The 12,641-nt window shown below is 44.5% G+C and overlaps 1 protein-coding gene across 1 annotated transcript in view; it reads right to left on the bottom strand.

Moving 5' to 3' along the window:
* Positions 1 to 6,542: 6,542 nt before the first annotated feature.
* Positions 6,543 to 12,641, bottom strand: part of itga7 (integrin, alpha 7) — a 79,025-nt gene continuing 72,926 nt past the window's right edge. The window contains exons 20-21 of the mRNA XM_031833745.1: positions 9,314 to 9,409; positions 6,543 to 6,701 (exon numbers count right to left, since the gene is read on the bottom strand). Of these exons, the coding sequence (XP_031689605.1) occupies positions 6,543 to 6,701; positions 9,314 to 9,409 (255 nt within the window). The remainder of the gene's footprint in view (positions 6,702 to 9,313; positions 9,410 to 12,641) is intronic.

The raw sequence follows: 12,641 nt of genomic DNA, 5'->3' as shown, positions 1-12,641 counted from the left end.
AGATATGAGTCTCCAGCTTCAATGATTTTTGCAATTAGTTTCAGTCATTGGCAGCAGAGAACTGGAAGGATAAGGAGACCAAATGAGGAATAGGCTTTGGGGGTGACCAGTGAAATATACCTGCTGGAGCACGTGATACGGGTGGGTGCTGCTATGGTGACCAGTGAGCTGAGATAAGGCGGGGATTTACCTAGCAAAGACTTATAGATGACCTGGAGCCAGTGGGTTTGGCAACGAATATGAAGCAAGGGCCAGCCAACGAGAGCATACAGGTCACAGTGGTGGGTAGTATATGGAGCTTTAGTGACAAAACGGATGACACTGTGATAGACTGCATCCAATTTGCTGAGTAGAGTGTTGGAGGCTATTTTGTAAATGACATCGCCAAAGTCAAGGATTGGTAGGATGGTCAGTCGTACGAGGGTATGTTTGGCAGCATGAGTGATGGATGCTTTGTTGCGAAATAGGAAGCCAATTCTAGATTTAAATTTGGATAGGAGATGCTTAATGTGAGACTGAAACGAGAGTTTACAGTCTAACCAGACACCTAGGTATTTGTAGTTGTCCACATATTCTAAGTCAGAACCATCCAGAGTAGTGATGCTGGGTGGGCAGGCAGGTGCGGGCAGTGATCGGTTGAAGAGCATGCATTTAGTTTTACTTGCATTTAAGAGCAGTTGGAGGCCATGGAAGGACTGTTGTATGGCATTGAAACTCATCTGGAGGTTAGTTAACACAGTGTCCAAAGAAGGGCCAGAAGTATACAGAATGGTGTCGTCTGCGTAGAGGTGGATCAGAGAATCACCAGCAGCGAGAGCGACATCATTGATGTATACAGAGAAGAGAGTCCGCCCGAGAATTGAACCCTGTGGAACCCCCATAGAGACTGCCAGAGGTCCGGACAACAGGCCCTCCGATTTGACACATTGAACTCTGTCAGAGAAGCAGTTGGTGAACCAGGCGAAGCAATCATTTGAGAAACCAAGGCTGTTGAGTCTGCCGATAAGAATATGGTGATAGACAAAGTCGAAAGCCTTGGCCAGGTCGATGAATACGGCTGCACAGTATTGTCTTTTATTGATGGTGGTTATGATATCGTTTAGGACCTTGAGCGTGGCTGAGATGCACCCATGACCAGCTCTGAAACCAGATTGCATAGCGGAGAAGGTACAGTGGGATTCGAAATGGTCGGCGATCTGTTTGTTAACTTGGCTTTCGAAGACCATAGAAAGGCAGGGTAGGATAGATATAGGTCTGTATGTCACGGCCGTTGAAGGAACTGGACCAAGGTGCAGCGTGGTGAGCGTTATACATGTTCTTTATTAGACTGAAAAGACGCTGAACAAAACAATAAACACTACAAAACAAACCGTGACGCTAAAGGCTATGTGCCATAAACAAAGTCAACTTCCCACAAAGACAGGTGGGAAAAAGGGCTGCCTAAGTATGGTTCTCAATCAGATAGACAACGATAGACAGCTGTCCCTGATTGAGAACCCTACCGGGTCAAACATAGAAATACACCATCACCTGTCTGGATTTGGGTAAAGGAGAAGTGGGGTGGGTTTGGTATATATATACAGTACCAGTATTTCTGTCCAAGCCAAGTCAAACCAGAATGTGTTATCATCATCTAGTGTCCACAAGCCAAAATGCAGGATCTGGCATTTTGACAGAAAAACCATCAACAAACCCAGTCGATTCTCATCAAACTCTCCCCTCTGTTAGCTGTCAATTTTACTTCATTAGTCTTAGAGATGTGTTGGTATTTACAAAGGTAATACAGGGCAGCCAGTCAGAAATAAATAAAATCATGACCAACAAAAAAAACTCTGAACACTGATATTCTCTCATGCAGCTATAACAAGATTGTCCTGCTATATCTAATCATTACAAAGTTGACTCACCACATAGAAATATAATCTATAGAACATAATAGGGATTCTATTTCTTTAACTATGGGTTCTATTCATTCTATTCCTATTTTTCTCCATATTCCACCATTGTCTCAGGGATCTCTGCTCCTCATCTCGTTTCCATCCAGTCCAGAAGACATTCATAACGTACTGTAACCTTCAGATGCTCTAAATGCAACAGAATATGGTAACGCTTTCTATATATAGCCTCTTTAAAATGCAGTAGAAGCACATGTTTAAGTTGGGATAAACAATCAAAAGGCTGTTATAAATATACTTACAATGCAGGTTCTACCATAAGGCACTTTTATGCAAATACAAATAAAACTGTAATAAACAATTGTTTACAATCATATTTTCCATCAAGGTTTCACATTTATGTTGCGCCTTGGATATGAGAAAAGCACTTTACAGATTAAATTATTATTATTAAGGATCAAACCCTTTTTTTTTTATGTTGGCCTAAAATGACATGCCCAAATCTACTGTCTGTAGCTCAGGACCTGAAGCATATTCTTTATATCATATGAAAAGAAACACTTTGAAGTTTGTGGAAATTAATCTAAGAGAATATAACACATTAGATCTGGTAAAAGATAATACAAAGAAAAAAACAAATACATTTTTTTGTTGTTTTGTTTTTCATCATCTTTGAAATGCAAAAGAAAGGCCACAGTGTATTAGTGCAGTTTAAGCGCAATTTCGATTTTGGCCACGAGATGGCAGCAGTGTATGTGCAACGTTTTAGACTGATCCAATGAACCATTGCATCACTGTTCAAAATGCTGTATCAAGTCTGCCCAAATGTGCCCATTTGATTTATTGATAGTACATAACTGTGCACTCTCCTCAAACAATAGCATGGTATTATTCCACTCTAATAGCTACTGTAAATTGGACAGTGCAGTTAGATGAACAAGAATTTAAGCTTTTTGTTTATATCAGATATGCCTATGTCCTGGGAAATTGTCTTGTTACTTACAACATCATGCTAATCACATTAGCCTATGTTAGCTCAACTGTCCCACGAGGGGGACACCGATCTCTTAAGAGGATTTATTAAATGATTGAAGACCTCTAAACATTTGAGTTTGCATCTCTGTACCATGAACTCTGAGCTGGGTAAGGTATTGACTTGCTATCTAGATTATCCTATATTTTGGTAGTTTCTTCATGTTTATTTAGGCGATGTAGTGTTATTATGAATTCCTCAACGCATAAGCTTAAACTCTCAGGTAAGTCTAAAGGCAGCAGGTAGCCTAGCAATTAGTGCATCAGGCCAGTAACTGAAAGGTAGCTGGTTTGAATACCTGAGTATTCTAAAAGTTCAGTAGTTAGGGCAAGAAGCACTTCAAGTCAAACACTTGGAAAAAATAATTCACAAAGTTTTTTTGGGCTGTCCCAAAAGGAGAACGCTTTTTGGTTCCAGATAGAACCCTTTTTGGTTCCAGGTGGAAGTCTTTTGGGTTCCATGTTGAACCCTCTGTAGAAAGGGCCCTATAAATGGAAAACAAAAGGGTTCTTCCTGGGACCATTCAAATGGTTCTCACATGGCAGGGCACTCTAACCCTGTTCCTGGAGAGCTACCGTCCTGTAGGTTTTTGCTCACCTGATTCTATTAATTAGCTGGTTGATAAGCTGAATGTGGTTAGTTACAATAGTGGTTGGCGTGAACCTACAAGACGGTAGCTCTCTAGGAACGGTTGGAGAGCCCTGTCCTATGGGGACAGCCAAAGAACCCTTTTAGATTCTAGACAGCATCTAAGAGTGTAGTAAGGGGATCTGCACAAGTTTCCCAATGCCTTCTATCGTTTTCGATTAGGAAAAATACATCTTAATCGAAAACCTTCTTGAAAGGCATCAGGTAGAAGTAAATGAATCCACAAATACAAACATAATTGTACATATATCTAAAAGCTGCGATATGTAACATTTTGGGTGACCTGAACAAATTCACATAGAATTGTGAGTTATAGATCTGTCATCCTCATTGAAAGCATGTCTGTTCTATGCTTCCTGTTCTTCAGTTTCATTTTTGCACACCAGCTTTAAACAGCTGAAACACAATATTTTTGGAAAATACAGTCGCAGTCAAAAGTTTGGACACACCTACTCATTCAAGGTTTTTTCTTTATTTTTACTATTTTCTACATTGTAGAATAATAGTGAAGACATCAAAACTATGAAATAACACATATGGAATCATGTAGTAACCAAAAAAGTGTTAAACAAATCAAAATATATTTTATATTTGAGATTCTTCAAAGTAGCCACTCTTTGCCTTGATGACAGCTTTGCACACTCTTGGCATTTTCTCAACCAGCTTCATGAGGTAGTCACCCGGAATGTATTTCAATTAACAGGTGTGCCTTGTTAAAAGTTCATTAGTGAAATGTCTTTCCAACTGAGCCAATCAGTTGTGCTGTGACAAGGTGGGGGGGTGGGGGTATACAGAAGATATCCTTATTTGGTAGAAGACGAAGTCCATATTATGGCAACAGCTCAAATTAGCAAAGAGAAACAACAGTCCATCATTGTTTTAAGACATGAAGGTCAGTCAATTTGGAAAATTTCAAGAACTTTTCAAGTTTCTTCAGTGCAGTCGCGAAAACCATCAAGCGCTTTTATGATGAAACCGGCTCTCATGCGAATAAGTTAATTTGTGTTACCAGCCTCAGAAATTGCAGCCCAAATAAATTCTTCACAGAGTTCAAGTAACAGACACATCTCAACATCAACTGTTCAGAGGAGACTGTGTGAATCAGGCATTTATGGTCAAATTGCTGCAAAGAAACTACTACTAAAGGACATCAATGAGAAGAAGAGACTTGCTTGGGCCAAGAAACACAAGCAATGGACATTAGACCGGTGGAAATCTGTCCTTTGATCTGATGTGTCCAACTGTTAGATTTTTGGTTCCAACCACCGTGTCTTTGTGAGACACAGAGTAGGTGAACAGATGATCTCCGCATGTGTGGTTCCCACCGTGAAGTGATCTCCGCATGAGTGGTTCCCACCGTGAAGCATGCAGGAGGAGGTGTGATGGCGTGAGAGTGCTTTGCTGGTGACACTGTCAGTGATTTATTTAGAATTCAAGGCACTCTTAACCAGCATGGCTACCACAGCATTCTGCAGCGATACACCATCCCATCTGGTTTGCACTTAGTGATTTGTTTTTCAACAGAAAAATGGCCCAACACATCTCCAGGCTCTGTAAGGGCTATTTGATCAAAAAGGAGAGTGATGTAGTGCTGCATCAGATGACCTGGCCTCCACAATCACCCGACCTCAAACCCAATTTAGTTGGTTTGGGAAGAGTCGGACCGCAGAGTGAAGGAAACGCAGCAAACAAGTGCTCAGCATATGTGGGAATTCCTTCAAGACTGTTGGAAAAGCATTCCAGGTGAAGCTGGTTGAGAGAATGCCAAGAAAGTTGGTGAATTATTAGAATTTTAGCAACCAGGAAATGGCAGAGCGATTTCTGCATTGTGCATCTTTAGATGAATTTGATGATATTTTGACTCTACTTCCTGGACATGATCCAGGAAGTAGGCGGGACTTTCATGCCATATTGATGTACACTATGTAGTGTATGTCTTTGGACAGTGATGCAACATTTATACATGTGGCTCTATACTTCATCATTTCAGATCAATTGTTCATATTTATTTTATTTTTTTAACCTTTATTTAATTAGGCAAGTCAGTTAAGAACAAATTCTTATTTTCAATGACGGCCTAGGAACAGTGGAATGTTGAGAGGTTAACATGCTAACCTCCCTTGCTATTGGTAATGTTGAGAGGTTAGCATGAACAGCCTGTTCAGGGGCATAAGATGCTTGTGAACAGTTCTATATCAATCCTGATAATGCCATGATTAAGAAAAATCATGAATGAATTGTGAATAATGATGAGTGAGAAAATTTATAGAAGCTACAGCAAAGCATGCTAACCTCTCAACATTACCAATAACAATGGAGGTTAGCATGTCTTGGGGGAAAGATCTTTGACCCTCTGTAACTTTCTCACTCATCGTCTTTCATGATTCCAAGATTATCCATAATCATGTAGAAGTATTTAGAACCATCTAACGCATCCAAACAAGTTTGGATCGTCACAAGCTTGATGTCGTCATTGTGTGCTAGGAATATGGGACCAAATACTACATTTGACGCTATAAGTTAAATTTGTCCAAATACTTATGACATCTTCAAATGAGGGGGACTAGATCTATAAAGTGCTTTGATTTCTAAATGGCAAATCAGATATGTATAAATAATACCCTCAAGTGAAAGATGACATTATCACCTCATACGGAACATTTGATCTCAGTGGGAGAGAGAAGGGGGGAGGAAAGGAGGGAGTGGGAGAGAGAAGGGGGAGGGAAGGAAGGTAGAAAGTTAGCATCACTTTCCAAGTTAGCATCACTGCAGGAGAGAGTAGTCAGCATTAATAAGTCCACTTCAGAAGAAGGGTGAAGAATGAGGACGTAGCCCCAAATGTGACACGGCCAGTCTGTGTGCACACATTTATTACACCACAGAGTTAGTGAGCGCCATATGGGTTGAATCGGGGGGTTTGTTATTATTCAATTCCTTGTTGTTGTTGTTTTTGTTGTTGCTGTCGATCAGGAGGTTCCGTCACTCCAGTGTGTAGTCCACTCTTTCTTGTGGAGGACCCCTGTCTTCTGGCTCTCATGGAACTGGGGAAGGTCCTGATGGGGAATCTTCACCGCATGGTACTGAGGCACTTGGTCTTCATACTGGACCCGAAGGAAGAAACCACACTGTGGGAGAGAGAAGGGGGGAGGGGGGGGGGGAGTGGGAGAGAGAAGGGGGGAGGGAAGGAGGGAGTGGGAGAGAGAAGGGGGAGGGAAGGAAGGAGTGGGAGAGAGAAGGGGGGAGGGAAGGAGAGAAGGAGAGAGAAGGGGGGAGGGAAGGAGAGAAGGAGAGAGAAGGGGGAGGGAAGGAGGGAAGGAGAGAGAAGGGGGGGAGGGAAGGAGGGAAGGAGAGAGTGGGAGAGAGAAGGGGGAGGGAAGGAGGGAGTGGGAGAGAGAAGGGGGAGGGAAGGAGAGAAGGAGAGAGTGGGAGAGAGAAGGGGGAGGGAAGGAGGGAGTGGGAGAGAGAAGGGGGAGGGAAGGAGAGAAGGAGAGAAGGAGAGAGTGGGAGAGAGAAGGGGGAGGGAAGGAGGGAGTGGGAGAGAGAAGGGGGAGGGAAGGATAGAAGGAGAGAGTGGGAGAGAGAAGGGGGAGGGAAGGAGGGAGTGGGAGAGAGAAGGGGGGAGGGAAGGAGAGAGAAGGGGGAAGAAAGGAGGGAGGGAGGGAAGAAGAGAGTGGGAGAGAGAAGGGGGAGGGAAGGAGGGAGTGGGAGAGAGAAGGGGGGAGGGAAGGAGGGAAGGAGAGAGAAGGGGGAGGGAAGGAGAGAAGGAGAGAGTGGGAGAGAGAAGGGGGAGGGAAGGAGAGAAGGAGAGAGTGGGAGAGAGAAGGGGGAGGGAAGGAGAGAAGGAGAGAGTGGGAGAGAGAAGGGGGAGGGAAGGAGGGAGTGGGAGAGAGAAGGGGGGGAGGGAAGGAGAGAGAAGGGGGAGGAAAGGAGGGAAGGAGGGAGTGGGAGAGAGAAGGGGGGAGGGAAGGAGGGAAGGAGAGAGAAGGGGAGGGAAGGAGAGAAGGAGAGAGTGGGAGAGAGAAGGGGGAGGGAAGGAGGGAGTGGGAGAGAGAAGGGGGAGGGAAGGAGAGAGTGGGAGAGAGAAGGGGGAGGGAAGGAGGGAGTGGGTGAGAGAAGGGGGGAGGGAAGGAGAGAAGGAGAGAGTGGGAGAGAGAAGGGGGGAGGGAAGGAGAGAAGGAGAGAGAAGGGGGAGGGAAGGAGAGAGTGGGAGAGAGAAGGGGGAGGGAAGGAGAGAAGGAGAGAGTGGGAGAGAGAAGGGGGAGGGAAGGAGGGAGTGGGAGAGAGAAGGGGGAGGGAAGGAGAGAAGGAGAGAAGGAGAGAGTGGGAGAGAGAAGGGGGAGGGAAGGAGGGAGTGGGAGAGAGAAGGGGGAGGGAAGGATAGAAGGAGAGAGTGGGAGAGAGAAGGGGGGAGGGAAGGAGGGAGTGGGAGAGAGAAGGGGGGAGGGAAGGAGAGAGAAGGGGGGAAGAAAGGAGGGAGGGAGGGAAGAAGAGAGTGGGAGAGAGAAGGGGGAGGGAAGGAGGGAGTGGGAGAGAGAAGGGGGGAGGGAAGGAGGGAAGGAGAGAGAAGGGGGAGGGAAGGAGAGAAGGAGAGAGTGGGAGAGAGAAGGGGGAGGGAAGGAGAGAAGGAGAGAGTGGGAGAGAGAAGGGGGAGGGAAGGAGAGAAGGAGAGAGTGGGAGAGAGAAGGGGGAGGGAAGGAGGGAGTGGGAGAGAGAAGGGGGGAGGGAAGGAGAGAGAAGGGGGAGGAAAGGAGGGAAGGAGGGAGTGGGAGAGAGAAGGGGGGAGGGAAGGAGGGAAGGAGAGAGAAGGGGGAGGGAAGGAGAGAAGGAGAGAGTGGGAGAGAGAAGGGGGAGGGAAGGAGGGAGTGGGAGAGAGAAGGGGGAGGGAAGGAGAGAGTGGGAGAGAGAAGGGGGAGGGAAGGAGGGAGTGGGTGAGAGAAGGGGGGAGGGAAGGAGAGAAGGAGAGAGTGGGAGAGAGAAGGGGGGAGGGAAGGAGAGAAGGAGAGAGAAGGGGGAGGGAAGGAGAGAGCGTATGAAAAATGCACTTTGCTGATGCCGCTGAGTAACCCGAAGGAGATTTTTTTGCTTTTGATTGTGCACAAACCAAAATGTTCAGATGACTTGTGAAACGTCAGTAAAACAGGTGACACACAAACCAAAATGGTCAGATGACTTGTGAAACGTCAGTAAAACAGGTGACACACAAGCAAAGAAAACACACCAGCGCAAAACATTACAATTGTGCTGCCACACGTTGTCATTTCACCTACAACCACCACACTCTTGCAGCCCCCCCCCCCCCCCCCTTTGTCAGAAACACAAAAGAACAACAGAGAACACATGTTCATTCTGGCATTCCAACATTGTTATCAAGTGTGGGACCAGGTGATAATGTTAATGAATAGAACCAGAATGATTAGCAACATGAACACAACTTCCTTGTTCCAGAATGAACTAGTTTCAGGTACAGAATTTAAGGTCAAATATCACACGGCAGGCAGAGCCACAGCACAACAGCTCTCTGTCCGTTAGGCACAGATCTAGGATCAGTTTACATATCCCCCAAAACCCCTAACCTTAACCATTAGAGGAGGCAACGCAAAACTGAAACTGGATCAGTGTCTAAGGGGAACAACAGGGCTTGAGAGACTAGGGCATGCCAGTTCGAGGCAGGCCAGGGTGCGTGGTTTTACCGCTTGGGGAGAAGGTAGGGGAAAGCAGGAACCTATTGGTCTGATGCCTGCTTCTCCACCTCAGAGGGCTGAATGTGCATGTGGGCGTGGTAGTATTCTGTCTCGTACTGGGGGTGGCGCTCTGTACGCTTGAAGAACCCACACTGAGGAGAGGGTGGAAGAGAAGGAAGAGGAGAAGGAGGAGAGGGGGGAGGAGAAGGAGTTACAACAGAGATGTAGTGGAGGGAGGGAGGTGAATAAAAGTAGAGTAAAATAAATGGGGAGAGGAGAGATGGACTAGAGATGTGGAGAGGAGAGATGAGGAGAGATGGACTAGAGATGAGGAGAGGAGAGATGAGGAGAGATGGACTAGAGATGTGGAGAGGAGAGATGGACTAGAGATGTGAGAGGAGAGATGAGGAGAGATGGACTAGAGATGAGGAGAGGAGAGATGGACTAGAGATGTGGAGAGGAGAGATGAGGAGAGATGGACTAGAGATGAGGAGAGGAGAGATGAGGAGAGATGGACTAGAGATGTGGAGAGGAGAGGGACTAGAGATGTGAGAGGAGAGATGAGGAGAGATGGACTAGAGATGAGGAGAGGAGAGATGGACTAGAGATGTGGAGAGGAGAGATGAGGAGAGATGGGCTAGAGATGAGGAGAGGAGAGATGGACTAGAGATGAGGAGAGATGGACTAGAGAAGGGGAGAGGAGAAATGGACTAGAGATGAGGAGAGGAGAGATGGACTAGAGATGAGGAGAGATGGACTAGAGATATGGAGAGCAGATATTGACTAGAGATGAGGAGAGGAGAGATGGACTAGAGATGAGGAGAGATGGAATAGAGATATGGAGAGCAGATATTGACTAGAGATGGGGAGAGGAGAGATGGACTAGAGATGTGGAGAGGAGAGATGAGGAGAGATGGACTAGAGATGTGGAGAGGAGAGATGGACTAGAGATGTGAGAGGAGAGATGAGGAGAGATGGCCCAGAGATGAGGAGAGGAGAGATGGACTAGAGATGTGGAGAGGAGAGATGAGGAGAGATGGACTAGAGATGAGGAGAGGAGAGATGGCCTAGAGATGAGGAGAGGAGAGATGGACTAGAGATGTGGAGAGGAGAGATGAGGAGAGATGGACTAGAGATGAGGAGAGGAGAGATGGACTAGAGATGAGGAGAGATGGACTAGAGATGGGGAGATGAGATATGGACTAGAGATGAGGAGAGGAGAGATGGACTGGAGATGGGGAGAGGAGAGATGGAATAGAGATGTGGAGAGGAGAGATGGACTAGAGATGGGGAGATGAGATATGGACTAGAGATGAGGAGAGGAGAGATGGAATAGAGATGTGGAGAGATGGACTAGAGATGAGGAGAGATGGACTAGAGATGAGGAGAGATGGACTAGAGATGTGGAGAGATGGACTAGAGATGAGGAGAGATGGACTAGAGATGAGGAGAGATGGACTAGAGATGGGGAGATGAGATATGGACTAGAGATGGTGAGAGGTGAGATGGACTAGAGATGAGGAGAGGAGAGATGGACTAGAGATGGGGAGAGAGGGACTAGAGATGGGGAGAGATGGACTAGAGATGAGGAGAGATGGACTAGAGATGAGGAGAGGAGAGATGGACTAGAGATGGACTAGAGATGGACTAGAGCAGAGATAAATAACTGACTTATCTCAGAGAGGTGAGGAGAATAGAACAAAGATCTGTAGATCACAGCTTGATACAAAATACATTATGATTGAATGATAAGAGTATAGGGATGTGTAGTCTTCTTTCACAGTATGCAGAACAGTGGGCCAGCGGCAGTATACCAGCCAGGATAATAGGGATACGTAGGCACCTACAGTAACTAATATACAGTATGATGTGTGTGGACCTTCCAGAGCACCAGTTTACCAGCCATGTGTTTATTTATGTTACCTTATTTTACCAGGTAAGTTGAGTGAGAACCAGGGTTGGAACCAAAACCATTTTCAAATCATTCCGATGTTCCGACCAGAAGATAAAGTTCTAAACTGGTTCTAACCCCAAAGAAGTAACAGTTCATATGGGTCCTTTGAGTAGATTTTGGTTTAAACCTGTGAAATCAACATAATTTTTCATTTACCTCATTCATTTAGCTCATTCATTTAGCTCATTCATTTAGCTCATTCATTTAGCTCATTCATTTAGCTCATTCATTTAGCTCATTCATTTAGCTCATTCATTTTGCTCAATCCTTTAGCTCATTCATTTTGCTCAATTCTTTAGCTCATTCATTTAGCTCATTCATTTAGCTCATTCATTTAGCTCATTCATTTAGCTCATTCATTTACCTTATTCATTTAGCTCATTCATTTACCTCAATCATTTAGCTCATTCATTTACCTCAATCATTTAGCTCATTCATTTAGCTCATTCATTTAGCTCATTCATTTAGCTCATTCATTTAGCTCAATCATTTACCTCATTCATTTACCTCATTCATTTAGCTCATTCATTTAGCTCATTCATTTACCTCATTCATTTAGCTCATTCATTTACCTCATTCATTTAGCTCATTCATTTAGCTCAATCCTTTAGCTCATTCATTTAGCTCATTCATTTAGCTCATTCATTTAGCTCATTCATTTAGCTCATTCATTTAGCTCATTCATTTAGCTCATTCATTTAGCTCATTCATTTAGCTCATTCCTTTAGCTCATTCATTTTGCTCAATCCTTTAGCTCATTCATTTAGCTCATTCATTTAGCTCATTCATTTAGCTCATTCATTTAGCTCATTCATTTACCTTATTCATTTAGCTCATTCATTTACCTCAATCATTTAGCTCATTCATTTACCTCAATCATTTAGCTCATTCATTTAGCTCATTCATTTAGCTCATTCATTTAGCTCATTCATTTAGCTCAATCATTTACCTCATTCATTTACCTCATTCATTTACCTCATTCATTTTAGCTCATTCATTTAGCTCATTCATTTACCTCAATCATATAGCTCATTAATCAATTAGCGCTGATAGAGCAGGTTGTTCTGGGGAACATAGTTGTTTTCATGTTTGATTGGTCAGATAAGTGCAGGCACCAGATGCGGCTGAAATTTCACGGGAGAGAGCGAGGGGGGGGGGTGGAAATGGAGGGGGCTTGAAGTGTTGAACGTCATGAATGGAATGTGTTTAGGCTATTGCTAGCATCATACCTTCACCGAATTACAGAATTTTAAACTAGACATTAGGAATATTTTTTGGAACAATTTTTTTTTAGTTATTAACCGGTTTTAAAGATGTGAAAATAACGGTTCTGTTCCAGAGCAGGAGAGAGAACTTTTGTTCCCTGTTCAGTTTCCATCCCTCTGAAAATTTTATTTTTCGGTTTCTGGTTCTGTTCCTTGAAACGTTTC

Source organism: Oncorhynchus kisutch, linkage group LG1 (assembly GCF_002021735.2).
Source record: "Oncorhynchus kisutch isolate 150728-3 linkage group LG1, Okis_V2, whole genome shotgun sequence".
Taxonomy (NCBI): domain Eukaryota; kingdom Metazoa; phylum Chordata; class Actinopteri; order Salmoniformes; family Salmonidae; genus Oncorhynchus; species Oncorhynchus kisutch.
Note: the sequence above shows the minus strand (reverse complement) of the source record. Positions and strands in the feature narration are given on the sequence as shown.